Genomic DNA, 19143 nt, shown 5'->3' on the forward strand with positions numbered 1-19143 from the left:
TTACATACAAAGCATCCTTCTCATTTCAGAGGAATGGAAAGGATGAGGGGGGGGGGGATTTCAACAGACAATACAATCAAGTGATGTCATACATCATGTAGGAACTGAAATTACTTTGGCTTTCCACAATTGATAATGGAAGTTCCCAATGTGTTTCTATATTTAAACATCTTCTCACAATCTACTGACTGTAATGGCTTCAATCAGAAAGAGAAATACAAGACACACTGAAGGTTGAGTGAGTCTTAAGGAGCGGAAGAGTGACTGACCTCGCTAAAAAAAATGTCTTACATCACTGTTTCCTCGATCCCTCCTCAGTAATTGGCCGCATGTTGCTTCTGATCTCCACTGAGTCTTGTCAAAAATGGAACTGTTATAAATCTTGCACACAAAAAAAACACACACACATAACCTTGGTGTGTGCTTCCTGCGCCCTCCAAGAACTCCACAAGTTGTGTTTTTCTTTTTGAAAATATGTGAGGTTTAAGTGTGTTTCACCTGAGCAAAGCCTCTCTGGGCACTAAAGTAATTTTCTGTCACGCTTTGAGCGGGTAAACATGTTTTTGCAGGGACTTTTCTTCACCTTTTTTCAGCTGGATGTTGAGCCGCCTCCCGACCTTTTTGGTGTATCCTCCCGTCGAGGTGGAGTTTATCCCTCTCTGAGGCGAGTGGGTGTGACCCGTCGGAGGTTTGGCTGCGGAGACCGCCGGGTGAGTCAGAGGAGGGTAACCTTCGGTCTGGTCTGGGTGGGTATGGGAATGAGGGTGCGGATGAGCGTGTGGGTGTTTTTGGGAACCGTGTCGGGACATCCTCTGCGGGGTGTGATCCATGCCGGAGACGGTGCTACCGGATAGAGAATCGGGGCTGAAACGGCCCGAGGCGTACGCGGGGTTCCTCTCGGCGTGGGACAGCGTCTCGTAGTGGGCCTTCATGGATGACGGCACCACGTGGAACATGATGACCGGAGAGCGCATGGCCTGACGGAACATGTTCTGGGCTCTGGGACGGGAGCAATAGGAGAGAGATTTGAAAAGCAGATGGAGAGAGAGAGAGAGAGAGAGAGAGAGAGAGTTGAATTTTTGATTAACTGTTGCAGCTTTAAATACCTTTCTGAATCATTGTTAACACTCATATACTCACATTTGTCTGCACAAACTTGCCTAGTGAAGCACTCCACCCACTTCCACACACTCTCTCTCTCACACACACACACACAACCATATATATAAAATCCATCTTCGCCCACCTGAACATTCTGACATGTTAATTAATACTTATTGCCAGCATGAGCGGCTCTAAAAAGAGACTGAACTCTCCCCGACAGCTCCATCACATAATCCCCTCATTTGGCTCCATATGAAGGAGACTTCTATCCGTGGGATAGTTTGCAGAAAATCCTCTTTTAAACCCCCCTTCGGTGTGAGCTCATGTACAGTAGGTGTGAATGGAAACTTATGTTGGCTGTCAGCACCCTGTAACAGCGGAGCCTTGTTAGCACCACCTGTTTCAATAAAGCAGACTTTGGTATGGCTCTTCCCTCGCCCCCCCCCCTGACAGCTGAACGGACGTTCAGAAAAATACTGGAGCCCCAGAATTTCTATTGCCTCTTCCCGACCCCCTAAACAACAACTAGGCCCCCGTTGACAATTTCATAGTGAAATTCCAGGCCTGTTTTTTTTCCCCAGCCACTAATAACGTTCCCTGAGGAGGATGGTCTTGTCTTGGCATCTTTATGATTTCAGGCTGGATCGAGTAGCAGACGAGATGTAATTTGCTCCCTTATTTGCACTTGTAACAATACTATGTATGGAAGCTTTATTCCCATCCATTACTTGACTTACAGCTCAAAGACATGGTCTCAGAGTTCTCACCGTCCCTGTTTCATTGGCCAGGTTTTACGATATATCTGTCTCCTTTACCCCAATACAATGGTAACGTATACTATTACCAAATACATAGTGCTTATGAAAAATGTTGACAGCATGTTCTATGGGATTACACTGAGTAATGTTACTGGAAAAAAAGATGTTGCTGCTTAAGTTTTAATATGTCAATATTGTGAGTACTACAAATGGAACTCCATTCAATTCCATTGTATTGGGGTGGTGGCAAATATTTCAGAAACAGGCACCTAAAAGCCTCATAAAACCGATATTATCTACATGACTGCATAACACAAGTAGTAAGTGGAAAATGTGTTTTGTAATTTGGGCAAACAGATTCCTAAATGACTATTTCCTGTAACTGTAAAGTCCTACGGGATAGATATGCATCATCATAATGCATTTATGTATGTGCAAGTACTGGTGGTACTTTGCATGATACAGTAGTTATCTCACATAATGTACATCATCTATGAACTGTATACTGCAGTTAAGAACATACATACAATTAGTATAGTGCACATTTAAGCTGGCAGAAGAAAATCAGATCAAGCACATGTATGCATCACTGGATTTCAGCTTTTGTATCAAGCTTGTAACAGAATACATATGCAGAACACAAGCACGCATGCAGCATACAGATGTTAGGAGCCTTATTCCCATTCATTCCAATGGAATGAGCGAGAGAAGGTGTTACAATAGAAGTCCAGTGGAGCTGTTACTGAAACACAGGGGAATAAGAGGCTGAGAGGATTGCAGGGACCGCATCAGCGATTGAAGGTTGCAACCTACAGGAGTTAAATAGGGAAAGGTTAGCTTAGCACAGTGACGGGCAGCTGGGGAGCCTGTGCACTGGCAGGAGAGCAGAGAGGAGGGCAGAGGACACGAGGAGAGAGGATAATACTAAAGTGACGGGTTAAGGACTGTAAGTATAGGTAGAGGAAAAGAAGCAGAGGGGGTAAATTAAGGCTTAAAAGCCAATCAAACAGGTAGTCCAGGGACCACCAGGAGTTCAGCAGTGGCTCCTGCGAGCTGCCGTCTTACTGTTCAAAGCGGATGTTCCGCAGGTCTCCGTTATTGATACGGACGATACAGTCATTCTCCTGGAAAAGGCCCTGCTGCTGGGCCTTGCCTCCCCGCTCCAGACGCTTGACCAACAAGCCAAGAGTCCTGAAATGTTCAAAAGTTCGTGTCAACAAAATGAAAGAGGACCTCCAACGGATTCAGTAAGGCTGCTTTGCTGTAGCCAGGACAGGGCTTGTGTATGGATAATACAGTTTCACACAATTTAATCACTACAGTTAGGGTTTCTCTGTCAAAAAGATACTTTGTGTACTGTGTTAAAACAATAAAAAGCTCTTATACCTATATGTGCCTAGTACTATATCACCTATGGAATCTCTAAAGCATTTTACAGTGTCTTTATATCTCAGGGTAACAAAATCTTTGTATTTTACATTATATGCTTCACAAAATTGATTTTGCATGGTTTTTGTATAATTTCTACATCAAAAATGCATTATTGAACGCAAAGATTCCTCTTCCCATGGTCAGGTGACTCCCCAAGAAACAGTCTGTGCCTTTTTAATGTGGCATAAAAAGCTTCTTCTACTAAAAAAAAAAAGAAAAAGCCACAAAAAAAAGAAAAAGCAAAGCTGTGCCTAATGTCTGCCTTTTATCATTATCATGTGGCACTTGAAGACAGTGTACAATGCGGTCCTGTCATTTGCATCATCAGTGTACCAATGAAGCTTATGAGAGAAAGCAGTCACATCACATCAGGGGTGCTTTAGAGTCCGTGTGGGGGAGGCAGCTATTCAAAGGCAATCAACACATTCAAAAAAACTCCACTGCAGATCCGCCGGGGGTCGATGCTTTTTGCAGGTGTTAATTTTCTAACCCCTAAGACTCTTGCATCCCCTTTTTTCAAAGCAAAAAAAATAAACATTAAAAGTGCTCTCTGAGAGCAGCACCATTAAACACTGATAGCAGGCGGGTTGGAGAGAGGCCGGTCTACTCGTACTGTAACACTTCAACCGTGCTGAGCTGCAACGGCTGTCGCCCTGTAATCCGGTGTGGCAAACTGGCTTATGCCTCCTCGCACAACCGCGGCGAGAGGCTAACTTCACCTGAAAGGGGCGCTTTGCGGATTATAGACCCAAGTCTCATGAAGGAAATCAAAAAGCGGGTGAGGAGAGACGTTCAAGACCTAATCGAGTCTTCTTCGGTATACAGTCTGCGTCTGTGTGTATCGAGGATTTTTTTTCTGAGAGAGAGAGTGCGAGCGAGCGACCTAGGTAAATTGGGTTGATTTTAAGGTTTAATACTTACCCTCGCCTGAGGCTTATAATTCAAAATGAATGGGAATGTGATTACAGTGTGAGGGCAGAAAAGTTCAGGAGTTGGAAAAAGTTCAGAGACAATTCAGCTGATTGAATTTGAGTGAGAACGCGACGCGATTGGCTGCAGAGGGGCTATTTCTCTGATGAGAGCCGGGCATCTTAATCTCGGGATAACGCCTACCCCTGACATTTCTCCAATAAAAAGAAAAGTGCATTATAAATGTGCTTTTAGGTTGATTAATCGGGCGGTGAGAAAAGTGATATGATCTGGATTTTTCCAATAAAGTACGACAGTGAGTTTGGTAGTCGCTGATCGTATTTGTGAGTCTAAAGACAGTTTGAACATTTGTGGGACTGTAAGCTGGCTCTGTGCTGCTGCTGGCAAACTAACTGAAAGACAATAAGTGACTGCTGCTTGGCGTTATAAAGTCATACAAGCATTAGAACTATCTAAAACTTAACTACAATAATAAGAAAAGTGAAAACAATGTTATATACTCAACTATAGTGAGCTTTTTCAAACTGCTTTCTCAGTGTAACTCTGAAGGGCTTCATAACTTGGATCACAGCCTCTCTGGGTATATTTAAACCAGATGTGAAATTCCTCTAATTCCTTCACAGCTTTGTTCCAGCTGTGGGGGTGTGCTTCTGAATGTTTTGTAGGTACATGTCTGCGTGTTGTGTGCGCTGCTCAATATATCCTTTGAATCATGTAAAACCGATGTGACAGGAGCCACGGGGAAATATGACGGTCACCTGCACACCCTAAACAACTGTATTTGATCGCTGTAAACCGGCAAATGGTTTCATGATGCCCAGATGCCGACCTGTGTATATGTATTGTGTATGTGAGCGAGCATCCGGTTGTTTGCGTGACTGATGAAGTGATTACACACACGCGTGCGTCGAGAAGGAATGTCCGGTATGTACGTACATGCATGAGTGAGAGTGTGTGTGTGTTGTTGTTGGTGGTGATACAACACACTTTTCTTCTTTGCAGACCTCAAAAAGCCAAAATAAAAGATTTTTTTTTACCTTTGTTGAGTCTCTACACTAAGGCTGACATGTAATCGACTGAATTTGTGGGCAATTTTCTTCTTAAAAATGTAAAATTTGTGAGGTGTATACAGCTTGAGCCTTGAGTCTAGAACCAACTAAAAAGAAAAAGTACAAAAAAGTGCAGCTCCAATGATGGCAAAACTAGTCTTTTGCTCATTAATCACAACGACTGTAGTAAAAGTAACGGACCTGTAAATGGAATAAGGTGACCATAAACAAAGAAAAGCAATTCATTCTTTATAGATCAACATTTTTAGCGATTTATGACCTTTCAAGATGTGTTAAGGCTCTGTGGGCACCGTGTCTGCATGTTTCTCTCTTTCTTTCCTTCCTCCCTCCTTCTCTGAAGAGCACTGCAGCTCTCCTCTAGATATTTTTACCTGCGGTCCCTGCCACTGAAAGGCACCACGTGGATTCCCAGGGGCCCACCGTCGTTTGACACCTCCACCAGTTTGACTATGTCTCTGGGATACGATGACCGAAGGACGGATGGTGGAGAGAAAGAGGGGGACGGGTGGGTGAGGGAGGGGGGTGAGGGAAGGGAGTGGAGAGGAGAGGACAGGAGAGGGGTGACACCATGTGGGCATAAACAAAAAAAAAGAGGAAATGAGTGATGATGATGATGGGACAAATAAGAGGATGACAACAACAACATTTTAAAAATAAATCAAAAAAGGAGACAAACATAAGACAAGAACAGAGCAATCCAAATAAATCCAACACATGTAAGGGATAACAAGGAAGGTTTTTCAAAATCCTTAAAAGACATCAACTGGTGCCTTGAGAGACAGAGAAGCCTTTTGAAAAATGCTATTATGTGTTTTTTTGAGGGGAAATATCCCTGATGCTTAATACTGACTAATAAATAAAACATACAATCTAACAAAGTTGCTATTTCCCCCAAAACAATTTTACAACATAGTTTTTGTCTTCTTAAGCGTCACAGTTTTGGAGCGTCTTTGATGTTTAACACTCGACCAGACGTTTGCAGCTGAAATGCAGCACGAACCACAAGTCAAAACATCAAACATCATGGATAATTTTAAGAAAAGAAAAAAAAAAAAAGCTTTGCCTTATGAAACATAGCTGCTTTGACTTCTTGCTGTTTGCGTTGTAGCATCACGGCTCACATGCTACATCCAACAAAACAAAAACAACATGCTGCGTTTGAAATTTAACAGTGATGGTTGAACACTTTGACTTGTGTGTTTCAGCTGTAGACGCTAAGTAAAATAAATTCAAACTTCATAAACCCAAACAAGTATTTCCAAAGAAGCCCTGAGCTGTATATAAGTTTATTGCATTTCTATGAGAATGTATTTTGTTGATGTGATTCTTTTTTTTGACTCTTAAAAAAAAAACACGAAACAGTTTGAATTGTTTGCTTTTCCGAGGGAGTGTTCTCCACAAGTTCGGCTGTAAAACATCTATACTCAGGCATATTTTACAAGATGCCAAATCTAATCGACTCACAGCTTTGATACAATGACTATGATTAGCTTGGGGGGAAAATAGGCCCCTTGTTGACAACTAAAGAGGCGGGAGAAAAGCCAGAGTCTCTGGGAAATCATAGGAATAATAACGATACCGTACCTGCATATTAAACTGGAAGCATGCAACAGAGCAAAATAACAAAACAAAACACAGTTGTTAATAACAGGAGCTGAATCGGTTAGTGCGTGGGAGAGCTTCTGATGGCGAGACGAGGATCATTTTGCTCCCACAAAAGAGAATTATGTAAATCAGGAGGCAGAGTAGAAAATGAGATTTTGTACAAACAAACCTGGATTACAATATAGAAACCTGCTGGTCTCTCTTTAAAAAGTTTGAGAGGACGGAGTAGATATCACATTTCGGAATCAAACTGCTAAAATATTCAGCCGGGGGGGATCACCAGTCACTCCTGTGTTAGCGGGTTATTGATCAGTAAAGGGGATGTTAGGATACAGGAAGGCAGTGGGGAAGCTGAGCTGAAGGACTTACTCTAGTGACCTCACGGGGGTGTGGTCCATGCAGGAGTCAGCTCGACCAACCGGCTCGATCCTCCCGTTTTCTTCTTCTCTGGCTTCTTCCTCCTGAACCGAAAAAGAGAAGCAAAAGGAGAGAGAGTGAGTGTGTTTGAACCGCAGCCATAACCTTTGTTGCATGTCATTGCCTCCTTCATCCAATTGAAAAAGAATAAAGGGTAAACATCGTCATGCTGCTGTCACATGACAAATCTGAGATGTTTGCTGCTGTAGCACCAACGATAGCAAGTCGCTATGACAGACTGGGTGCTCTTGAGTGTTTTTCCATGATCCTACAACACGATAAGGCAAAAGGAGTTGAAGAAAGACTTCCACGATAACTTTGGCGAGAGAAAAACATTCTAACACGGTAGTTTTTCCCCCGTCAGAGCTTTGTGAAGCTTCCAGAAAGCAAAACCTGTGACTATGACCGATTATCCAACGCTCATTCTCAAGACCGGACTGGCATTTGTTTCCCCAAGATTGTCTCTTGATGTCCTGGTTATGTGTTAAGAAGTAAAACCTTTAAAAAAAAAAAAAAGTCAAGTATCTTTCAGCAGCTTAAAAGCGGGCCGAGCTGCTAACCTGACGGAGCCAAGAGGAGCAGAGTGGAGGAGGTCTTCCACAGGTATAAAAATACATGCCCTTTAAAAATTCTTATGGTCTTCAAAATTACATCGTCTTTGTTCTCCTCTTGTATTAACTGTGGACACTTTGGTACATACACACTCACACTCTCACACACATACACACACACACAGAGACAGACAGAGAGCGCAGTGAGCAAAAAGGGGAGAAAAATGAGAAGCACAGAAAGGAGGTCATTAAAATTTCAGAGCGACACCGGAGAGGAGAGAAGAGCGAGCGAGCGAGCAGCAAGCAGCAAGCAGCACAGGCCTCCCCGGCAACCGGCCACCTCATCAGTATGAAAATGAGCCTGCCGTTACCGTGGCTGCCGTACAGTTGCCATGACACTTTGGGTGCCTGGAGGACGTACGGCTTCCAGGGCAGTGTAGAAGTGTTTATTTGTGTCTTGTGTGTGTGTGAAATATCGCGCATGTATCTTTCGATTTAATGTGTCTTATAGATCTATAAATATGTTTTATTAATCAACTCTCTCTATGTGCTTGTAATTTTGTTCTTTTTTTTTTTCTACTCAACTGTTAATAAGGCTTTGCTGCAAAAGTGCATGAGCTCTGTTAACTTATCTCGTATAAATCAAGGTTAAAACTAAATATCAAATCAAATCAGAAACACTGATGATTATAAACTAACTAATCATTAAAAGCTTATAAAAAAAACAAAGTTTTTCCTCAACGAAAGTCACTGAAAACAACCTTGGGCTATTTTCACAGCACTACCAAAGATAATTTGTACATTTTAATGCCAATTTGAGTTACAAATTTGATTAAAAAAAAATTGCTGCTACACCTGGCATTATTTAACAACATTTAAAACTATTCAACACATTACTTGTATGTAACTGTCAGTCTTTTCTGAAGGACACATTAGATGAGAATATGAGTTTATCTACAGTATATACAAGACTATAAAGAAGACTATATGGCTCTTAAAACTCTTATAAAGGCTTTATGTAGAAAATGTGAGCATATTTAAAAGAGGTAACATTCCTCACATGGATTTCTGCTTTGCCAAAAAGGTTTTTACTTCATGTTACCAACCTATGATTTATTTACTAGTATAGTATTGAACCTTAAGAGCAGACATGCACCCATGATCATATATAAGCAGATACAGTCTCACACACTATAAAACACACCGAGAGGCCAGATAAAGAGAATCCAGCAGAGAGAGAGAAACAATAACAAGTCTCAGAAACACATCTAACACTATTCAATATTTATCAGGAGATAAGGAAGTGAGGCAAGGGGGGGGAGTGGGGGGTGGGGGGGCTGTCGGGGAGGGAGAGGAGTCGGCTCGGTGCTATCTGAGGAAGAGCAAATGAGATCGGCATTCATCACAGCATACGCAGGCATCTCACACACCCTTTTATTTCAAAAACGCACCATCTCTGAGGGATCTGGCTGCACGCTGACAATTCTATTCTACAGTCAGAGAGAGATCATGTGTGTGTATGTGTGTGTGTGTGTGTGTATGTGTGTGTGTGTGTGTGTGTGTGTGTGTGTGTGTGTGTGTGTGTGTGTGTGTGTGTGTGTAGATGTGAATGTGTGTGTGTGAGTGTGCGAGAGAGAGAGAGGAATGATGAAAAGAAAAACGAAGAGGAAAGGTGAAGTAAATGATGAAGATGAAGGTAAAAGAAAGAGTGTATTTACAGGATTATGTATCAATTTATATCAGCTGCAATGGGTCCATACTGGTACGATATAATTACAATAGGCCGATGTTGATTTCCCACAAGCCCTGTTGCTTCTCACCCAAAGACATGAACATAATCCAAGTGTTGAGAACACAATATCATGCCAAAGTCCATGTAGTAGCTGCTCTGAGGCTTTCCATCATATCACATGATCTCCATCAGCAGACGGAGGTATCTAGTTGTTATAATTTCTTTTGTCTTTTCTGAACACTTTTAGGACTTCTCATTCACGTTAGCCTTAAAAAAGTTTGATATTGAACCATCTACAGCTCCATCTGCTGTTGAATTTCCTTTGATATGATTCAGTAAAGTAAACCTTGCAGGGAGAAGCTGCTGTTTCCAAGGTCAGGGATGAACTTTGGACCTCAGATGATGGACAGGATTTCCCTATCTGCTGCTGTGAAAGGCCTTCAGCTTTATAAGAATCCAGGAAAATAATCTTGCTTTGCAATGTAAATATATATATATGTGGAAGCAATAGCATGATATAGAGAAGAGAAGAGCCAGGTAGTATCAGCTGTCAATAGAATAATGCTGGCTTCTTCCCAGACAAATATCAGCAAAAACTCAAGCTGACTTGTGCGGCTTGATTGACAGATGGACCAATCAGCTTTTACTCCGACTCTCCCTACGCCCCTGAAGTCCAGCGGGAGACACTCAGAAAGGCATGGCCACACTTTCCCCCCAACCACAGACGTCGCCCATTCCCGTTGGTGGGAGTGGGCCGGCCGAGCAGTGATAGATAGCTGCATTAATAATTCAGGCCTGAGTTGGGGGGGGGGGGGGGGGGGGGGGTTAATGGCCAGCAGGCAGACAGGCGGGCAGGTAGGAGAACGAGCGGCCGATGTGTTTTCTAGCCGAGTCATTGTTTGTTTCCTGAATGTGGAGAAGGAAAGGCAGTCGGGCAGTTTTCAGGCGCGGGGGCTCATTAAAGATTAATAGGAGAATCCATTGGGGCCTGTCCTTTCTATCTCCCAGACTAAATGAAGTGGTCTATGCCTAGTGTGTATGTGTATGTGTGTGTACGGATGGGAGGGAGAACGAGCGGAGTAATGCTGCACTTTAATGAAGTGCTGCCCACTCCCCTTTCCTGCCACTTTGACCACGCTGTCACTGACAAACTGATGTGGATGCATGTGTGCAGACACACAGGCAGGGATGGAGAGGAGTGGGCTTTATTCCCTGGAATGAAGTTTAGCTTCCTTAAGACGCTGACAACATTTTGATGCTGAATAAATCTTAAAGAGACGGTTTGCATGAATGTTTAAAAATGTTTAAAAAGCAACAGTACAGATGATTTATACTCATTTGTGACATCGTATCTGCTTCCAGTTTGTTTGTTTTTTTTAATGGCATTAAAATTTTAAACTCCAAATCTGTTTAAATATGAATGATCACTTCACCAAGATGTCATATTATGAAAAGATTGTGGTTTGATGTTGAAGTTAAGGATGACAACCTCTTTGAAAGACTTCATACGAAGTGATTTTAACTGATTTAGTGGCAAGAAATGTCAAGTTGCACCTGCTGTCTGACAACGGCAATTAAGTCAAAGTTCAAAAAAAGCTAACAAAAAGCTCACATGTCAATCCGCAGAATGACTCTTTGTTAGCTTGCACATGATCCATGTTTTGTTGATTCAGATAACCAGCAGGTTTACACTTAACCTTCACTTATGAGTGCTTTAACACTAGAGTTTATGTATAACCTTCAACAACTCTTTGTTTATTTGAAACATCATTAAAAATTACATTTTACAGAGGACAACAATGTGCAGGATATTACTTTTTTAGCTTCAAGCATAAAGAATAATAATAGATTTCTGTTGCTGGATGTTTGCTTGTGCACTGACCACTATGCGTACGAACCTGTGCATGAACACATGTGTTTCTAACTGAAAAAAAAGCACAAGCCACCGTAACACATGCTGAACTCATGCTGAATACATAGACTGCATAACATTCACACACACACACACACACACACGGAGACATCCGTCACAGTTAACTGGTATCTGTGTCCTCTCCAGCAGAGCTCCATATGTCCACAACCGGATGAAACCCTGAACCAAAGACTATAAATTAGCTTTAACCTCTGACCTCTAACCTGAAGACCACTACGCACCATCTGGGTCTGAGAGAGAAACAGAGAGACGCAGATGAAAGATGAAACTTGACGATGAAGAGCTAATACTTCACAGCATCTTCATACGTAAATGTCAACGAGGAGGAATCGCTGCTGGCGGTGGAGTGTAAGTGTTCTTCAAGTTCAACGCAGCTGTTCTAGTTTTTTTTAACTGCAAAAAAACAACTGGGTGTTGGTACTGATAGCTGCCCTGAGAGAAGCTCAAACTGCATCAACAGAAAACCACAATATGTCACAGTACTGGACCATATTGGTGACAAACAAAGAGCATCACATCACCAAATAAAACTAAAAAACAAGAATGTGAAGCTGAGTACTTCAAAGATAAAAAAAAAAAGCAGCACACAGACTGAAAAAAGACCAGTGGTCCAAAAAGACCAGTAGGGGGAAAAAAAGAAAACCTCACAAATAGCTTCTGGTTCAATGGGCATGTGACCCCTTCAAGGAAGAGGCAGCAAATAAATCTGTTCAATTTCAGGAGAGGTTAGACAACACACACACACACACACACTGAAACAGACACAAATAAACACACACAGCTCCAGGTGTGCTCATCTCGCGGATGGCGCTATCTACACTTCCACGCTGAAGGAACTCGGAAAGGGAACGTTAATCGAAGCCCGTCTGAACGGACAGATACATTTGGTCGTGTCAGGGGATGTAATGATCAAACATCACCGCACATGACCTTCTATGTCTTATTCATCGGGCGAGTCACTGAGGTCGGGGATGCTCCGGCACTGATGCAGGTGTAGGATGTCGAACTCGAAGGGGAATCTGTATCTGAATCCAGTTTTTCTGCAAAGTGATGAAACATACCATTGAAAAAAGAAGATAGAAAGAGTCAGAATTGGTTCCACTTATACAGAAATGTAGGTCTACTAGTTTAAAAGTTTTGCTGATAAATGCTATTAGACGAGAGAACTTTGCCGTATCTTAAGATCAAACAGAGTCGATGCCCCTTGATTATATGTTGATACTGCGGCGCAATCTGTCATGACAGAGACGCGTTTGATGAATGCCGATGCCGAGCGCCGTCCGAGACCACGATGCATCATTAAAAAGCGAGCTTTCAATTACAGATGCCTGCGCTAATTCGATTAGTCTCCTTTGAAGACACTTTGATAATGGGATCCAGAAGGGCGGACGGCGTCGTCAATAACTCGAGGATTCATTGAGCCGAATGGACGTTATCAGAGTTTATATCATTCTGTCTGCCGGTCGGGCCGTTAAACAAGGAGAGGAGGAAGCTTTATATCTGCCTTTCCTTTTGTTTCTTTACTTCCCTGATTATTTACTAGATTTTGGAAGTTTATATTTGTTGAAAATGGTGAACACCGTTTCCTGAAGCCCGAGATGCAACCTAAAACAGTCCACAAGCCAAAGATATTCAGTTTACTATGATAGAAGACTAAAGAAACCAGGAAATATTTACATTTAAGAAGCTGGAACCACAGATTTTAAGCATTTTTCTTAAAAAGTGACTCATAACGATCAATCAATAGTTGGTGATTCATTTTCTGTCCATCGACTAAGCCATTAATGGACCAATCGCTGCAGCTCTGGTCCCATCATCTTAGCCCCTTTCAAAAACATTTCTAAGCATACTGAAATATTTCCTACATCCTTTTTGCACAAAGTATCTTGAAACGGTTTTAATTGAATGGTTGACCATGATGTCATCAGTTTTAAATACCCTGCCCTTTAGTCATGCTCAGTCATATGAAGTTTCCAGCCTGTAAGACATTGGTGCAGACACTTTCTACCTTTCCAACAGTTTGCCTCCACACTGTACCTGCAGCCCTGCATCATCAAACTACTACAAGCAGCAGCAATAACGGCGTGAACAAAACAAGGCTTCCAGCACTTTCTAAATTATCACAGCACTGCTTTAGCTATCCACTTAATTCAACTGCAATTTCTGCAATCCAATTCAGTCCATGCAGACGGGGTGGGTGGAGGGGTATCACCACAGAAAAATATGCGCCGCAGCTTTCTCAGAAATAATAGACAATAGAGGCCTCATCAGGAACCCGAGCAATTTCAAAACTCACGTTTATAAGAGTGGATGCCTCCCGAGAGCTCTGTCAGTGTCAATCGAGACGGAACGACAGAAGGTGTGAATGACACGATGATTCGGCACAATCTGAAGGCGAAGCAGGGATGTTTTACGCCGACTTGATTACTTTCGATATTTAATAGTTATCTTTAAAAACAATATTCAGATTAGTGAGAAGTGTTTCTGAAACTGTTTCTCCTGAGAGCACAGGAGAGATGAAGTGAGTGATGGGACAGACAAATGAATGGCTAGAGGATAAAAAAAGGAAAGGTAGAAAGACAGAGACGGACTCAAGGAGAATGACAGAGAGGCAGATAGGGAGACAGACAAAGACACATTACACAGAGGAACAGAAATCCATGACAAAGCTCGTTCAACGGATGACAAACGACACTTTGAAAGCTCCAAGCTCTAAATCAGAGGGGATTCAGGATATCCTGACATTTTATACTTTTATACTTACATTTTCTATACTTTTATAGTATTATTTCGGTTGCTTGAGGAAAAAAAAGAAGCAGCAAAGTTTGAATTTGTCCATCAGTTTCACTCAATTAAATAAACGCTTGGTTACAAACACTTATAACAACATTTCATCAATCGTGGAGTACCTGGAATACTAACCCTAACCCTATATATCATTTTGTAGTATTTGGATACATATTTGAGATTCTACTGCAGTGCCTCTATACAAGCCGCCATTGTTTATGAGGCAGAAATTCTCCTCCTATACCCTCCTTTCAGCCGCAGTTCAGGTCCTTGCCTGGCTCTCTGAGGCTGTCTGGCGTTCCAGCGGTGTGGAGAGATTATTTAGACAGTAATCAGCCAGAGTCGTACTGAACGTTGACGTAGGCCTGAATCCAACACACACTGACAGGATCAGCTTGACTTGGCTCTCCAGACAATGTCAAACATGACACAGGTGTAGGGAGAGAGTGTGTGTGTGTGTGTGTGTGAGAGAGAGAGAAAGGATACAGTAAAGGAGTATAGTGTGTAAGTGAGATGGGAAAAAAAAGGGGGTGGCCTGCAAAAATGTGTTTATGTGTGTATGTTTATACCATATGTAACCCATATGGAGGATGGATCAAGCATGCACACACACAGTTAATCAATTCCTTTACATATAGAAAGCAAAAAAAAAGTAAAACGGTACCACAAAAAAGCCTCCTAAGTTGTAACTGAACATATAATATTTGTACATTTTGTCTTCAGATTTCATATACACAGATGGGTGACAAATAAGGGAAAATCCAGCCACAAGCCTCCCAAACAGCTTCAACGCTCCTTAATATAGATCTACTGAATGTTACTGAAGGTATGACCACTATCCTTCCAAGAGATATTTCTGCCTTTAATGCTTTGATGATTATAATGGAGAGCATTGTCTACCATTCATCAAATCAAAAGAGGCTTGTTTGATTAGCATTAGCTGGCAGGCTAACAGTGCTACACCGTACTGAACTGAGACAAAGTAATGGACAGACAGTGGGTTGCTAACACAGATTTTAAAGAGCAATGACCAAGCCTCTAACTGGAATGAAGTGACATTTGCTGGTATGTTTACATGCTGTTTACGACGCTGAGCAGCTAATTAGCTATGTAGCATGCTAGGTGATGTTAGCAGTGCTCTCTTCTCTGGTAAATGTTTGTTTTGTGGTAAATATGTATGTTGTAGTAGACAAAAAAGGCAATTTAAACTCAGTTGGACTTTATAAACACATCATTCTTTCTTTCATATTGGGAGAATGGACAAATTAAGGAGAAACAGTAAACAGCTTACATAAAAAATGACTCAGGCAAATATCCCCCAAAACAAACTGTGCGTTTTCTGGACATCTGAGGCTTTTTTGTAGCGTTAGTAGAATCATGACTCATTGACTATGTTGCCACATTTCTAGCGAGGTAAGCAGAAATATTTCACCACAGCCACCTGTAGACAGAGCCGAGGTGTTGTGGGCAGGTGGAATGTTTTCATGCCTGTGATTTTTCAGTTCAACGAGCATATCAACAGCAAAAAAAAAAAAAAAAAAAAAAAAAAAAGAGCGGATATCATAAATCAACACTGTGCAATTTCAGACTCTTTTTTTTGTTTTTTTATTAAAAGAAAAATGAAAATAACCTATTCAGCCAACCATTTATCAACACAGGAGGGCCAAAGAAAAGACATAAACAACATTTCCTACACAATGAAGCATTGAAATTTTAACAACCTACAAAGCACTGAGGAAGAGGAACTAACGTCATGTTTGCAGATGTCTTTATATGTGTGTGGTTTTCATCCAGTAAGCAGTAATTCGGGTCAAAACCTCATCACACATCTTATTATGCGATGTGTCTTTTACAGGGATGAGACTCCCGTCGGAGCCACCGCCATGGAGCAAAATAACAGGCAGAGCCGACCAAACTAACCCTCTGAGAGGAAGGCAGCTGCGGATAATGGTGACAAGCATCACACACGCTGAGGTAGACTTGTCTGACTGAAGGCCATTATTCTGACTGACTCGAACTGTAATGGCTGCTGCTGCTGCTGAGAAGAAGAGTCTGTGTGTGTGTGTGTGTGTGTGTGTGTGTGTGTGTAAACAAGTCAGGGAGACCACACAAACACTCTGCACTGTATCCTCTCCCCCAATGACTTGTTTTACTTCCTGCTGCAGTGCGTTGCAGCAGTGCACGCCGCACCTCCAGCAGAGCACGTCCACAGTTGTACATCTAACAGCCGATAACTCAGGAGACTGTTGAGATTCAACTTTATAAAGCAGACAACAATTTACTTATAGTAGTTTAAATTTATGGTTTAGCAATATTTTAGATTAACTGGTGGCTCCAGTTACATGACATTATTCAAGATTAATAGTTATTAAAACAGTTATAATACTTATAACTATTAGTTATGATAGTATAATAGTTACAATGGTTAAATAGTTAATGGGAACTTCATCAGTGACATTATGATTTTTCCTCCTAATATGGTTTTAGTATTCATTTATTTTAAGTTACCATTGTTTAAGCCACTTTTCTAAGAGGTGGATTATCTAATTTTCACTTTTTTGAGCAATCTATAGATTTGAGAGGTTAAACTCAAGGCAAATACACCTAATATTCAATATGATTCATAATCACTTGATCAGTCTTTACTGACCTGATAGGGTTTTATGCATTTACTATCATGGGCTGATATGTTTTTTGCTTTTTAAAAACAAAATTAGACTAATTGACAAATGCAAATGAATGTTTTGTCACATTTGTTTGGGGCGATATGGATTATTTTTGAACTAAAGCTGCAGATCACTGATGTTTTTTCTTCCCCTCAGAACCTTTAGTTTCATGTCAAAACCTTGCAATAACATGCAAGAACTTTGTGATCCTGCGAGATGTGTTTGATGTTTATGTTGAGAAGGCCCTGAAACAACATGGGACAAACCCAGACTTACCAAAAAAACTGAAAAATTGCATCATCACAAAAAAATGATGCATAAAAAAAACAAAAAGTATTCCATCTATAAACTAATTTACTGGCCTAAACGTGACTTTCATTATTCATCATTATTCAGGTAAAGGTTGGGGGGGTTCAGCTATTCTGGAGATCAAACCTATGATCCTTCAGTTACGATACATTCTCTCCGACCGTCCTCAGTGAGCAGGATGTTGCTGTCGGCGCACCAGGCGTCAATAATCGGCTTTATCCCTCTTCTGTCAGATCGCTGTGATTGTCCGCCGATAACAGCTGACACCTGCTGTTATCGTCCCTTTTGTCTGTCTTTGATCGTTTTATAAACTTCTGATGAACTCCTCCGCAGAACCACTTTCTCCTCCAGTCCTCCTTTCATCTGCGTGCGTCTCAATCTCTTGTTCGTTTCTCGTCGCGCTAATGATAAACCTGTGGAGCGCGGCGGGTTTACAAAATTGAGATTCTTATCTTTGATTTGAGTCTGCATGTGTTTCTTACCTTTACTCAACCTCAACAGGTGTTTTTAAAAAGAGCCACCATCTGTCCAAACTGATAGGGTCTTTTTTTTTTAGGTTTAATTACATTTTGGTAGCAGGTGATGAACGGCAAATTATGTGCTTGTGTGTGTTTGCAAAGTCCTGACGGCAGGTTGTACCCAGAGGTGGAGATCCCCTCAGGGGGTGGGGGTGGGGGGACGGGACTACTGCACACCCTCAGGAGAGGCAGAGCTGTCTTTCATCTTCCCTCCATCTCTCTATTCCTGCTCTCTCACCCTGTCCCTCCCAGCTGGAAGGGATCTGGGCTCCCACAGCTCTCTGTCATATTAAAAACCAGAAGATCAAAGATGATGAGGAGCGGAGGAGAAAAGGAGGAGAGAGAGAGAGAGAGAGAGACAGAGAGGAATGAGAGGAATAAAAATAAAAGGAGATGATGTGAGGGGGTGACGTGAAGAGCAGAGACACAAAAAAAAGGGGATCAATAGAGAGAGAGAGAGAGAGAGAAAGAGATGGGGAGTACAATGGAGATGAAAGAACGACAGCCAGTAAAATGGCAAGATTAATATGAGAGTTATTTGTAGCTATAGAGCGGTTGTACTGGGTCGAGGCGGAAAAGTAGTTTGTTTAGTAAAGTGTTCATGTAAAACCCACAGTGATGGAAATGCCTGTCGAGTAAATGATGATGAATATGTGAGATTGGGTTTCACATGTGGATTTCACATGTGGAAAAAGAGAGAGGCATGCGAATCAGTCAAAAATCCACTGGAAGTTGCAAAGAAAATATAATTATTTACATGTGGCCTAAAGACTGTCCTTGTCCTTCTTCATTATGAGTGAAAACCTCATAATAACAAAGTTTTTAGCCTTTATCACGATATGAACTGTAGACTTACAGAAGCAAGCAAAAAGAACCAACAGTATCTATGAATATATGACATACATGGATAACAAAACACAAAACCTATGATACAAAATTCAAAATAAAATGTACTACCACCGGACTAAAAATGCTTTTACATAAATGTCATATATCTACAGTTATATTTCTTGTAGATGTGTTATGATAGCAAGCAGAGCAGTCATTTCAAAGTCACAACTTTCTGGTCATGCATGCCTTTTAACAATAATTCAAACTAAATTATAACAGTTAAAGTTATGAATATTGTGTGCTGGAAAGTAGGGTGACATTGCCAGCCCCTCATTCACTTCAATGAGACCCCTGCATTGGTGCAGAAAGGGTGCAAACACCGAGGTATCTAGCAAAACAGTTGAACCTGCCAGAACATTTGCTGCAACTGAATGCAACGTAGCTCGGAAACACACTGTGTTGGCCAATTAAATATGTGCAAGCGTACGTTCCAGGCAGATT

General features: G+C 41.6%; 1 protein-coding gene across 9 annotated transcripts in view; it reads right to left on the minus strand.

Annotated features, from left to right (window-relative positions):
• The window catches only part of LOC137194605 (partitioning defective 3 homolog), a 252364-nt gene that overhangs the window by 119634 nt on the left and 113587 nt on the right, over positions 1-19143 (minus strand). For all 9 annotated transcript variants that reach the window (XM_067606669.1, XM_067606668.1, XM_067606664.1 and 6 more), the window contains exons 6-9: positions 7268-7359; positions 5665-5748; positions 2928-3053; positions 584-999 (exon numbers count right to left, since the gene is read on the minus strand). In XM_067606669.1, coding sequence (XP_067462770.1) covers positions 584-999; positions 2928-3053; positions 5665-5748; positions 7268-7359 — 718 coding nt within the window. The remainder of the gene's footprint in view (positions 1-583; positions 1000-2927; positions 3054-5664; positions 5749-7267; positions 7360-19143) is intronic.

This window comes from Thunnus thynnus, chromosome 12, assembly GCF_963924715.1.
Source record: "Thunnus thynnus chromosome 12, fThuThy2.1, whole genome shotgun sequence".
Taxonomy (NCBI): domain Eukaryota; kingdom Metazoa; phylum Chordata; class Actinopteri; order Scombriformes; family Scombridae; genus Thunnus; species Thunnus thynnus.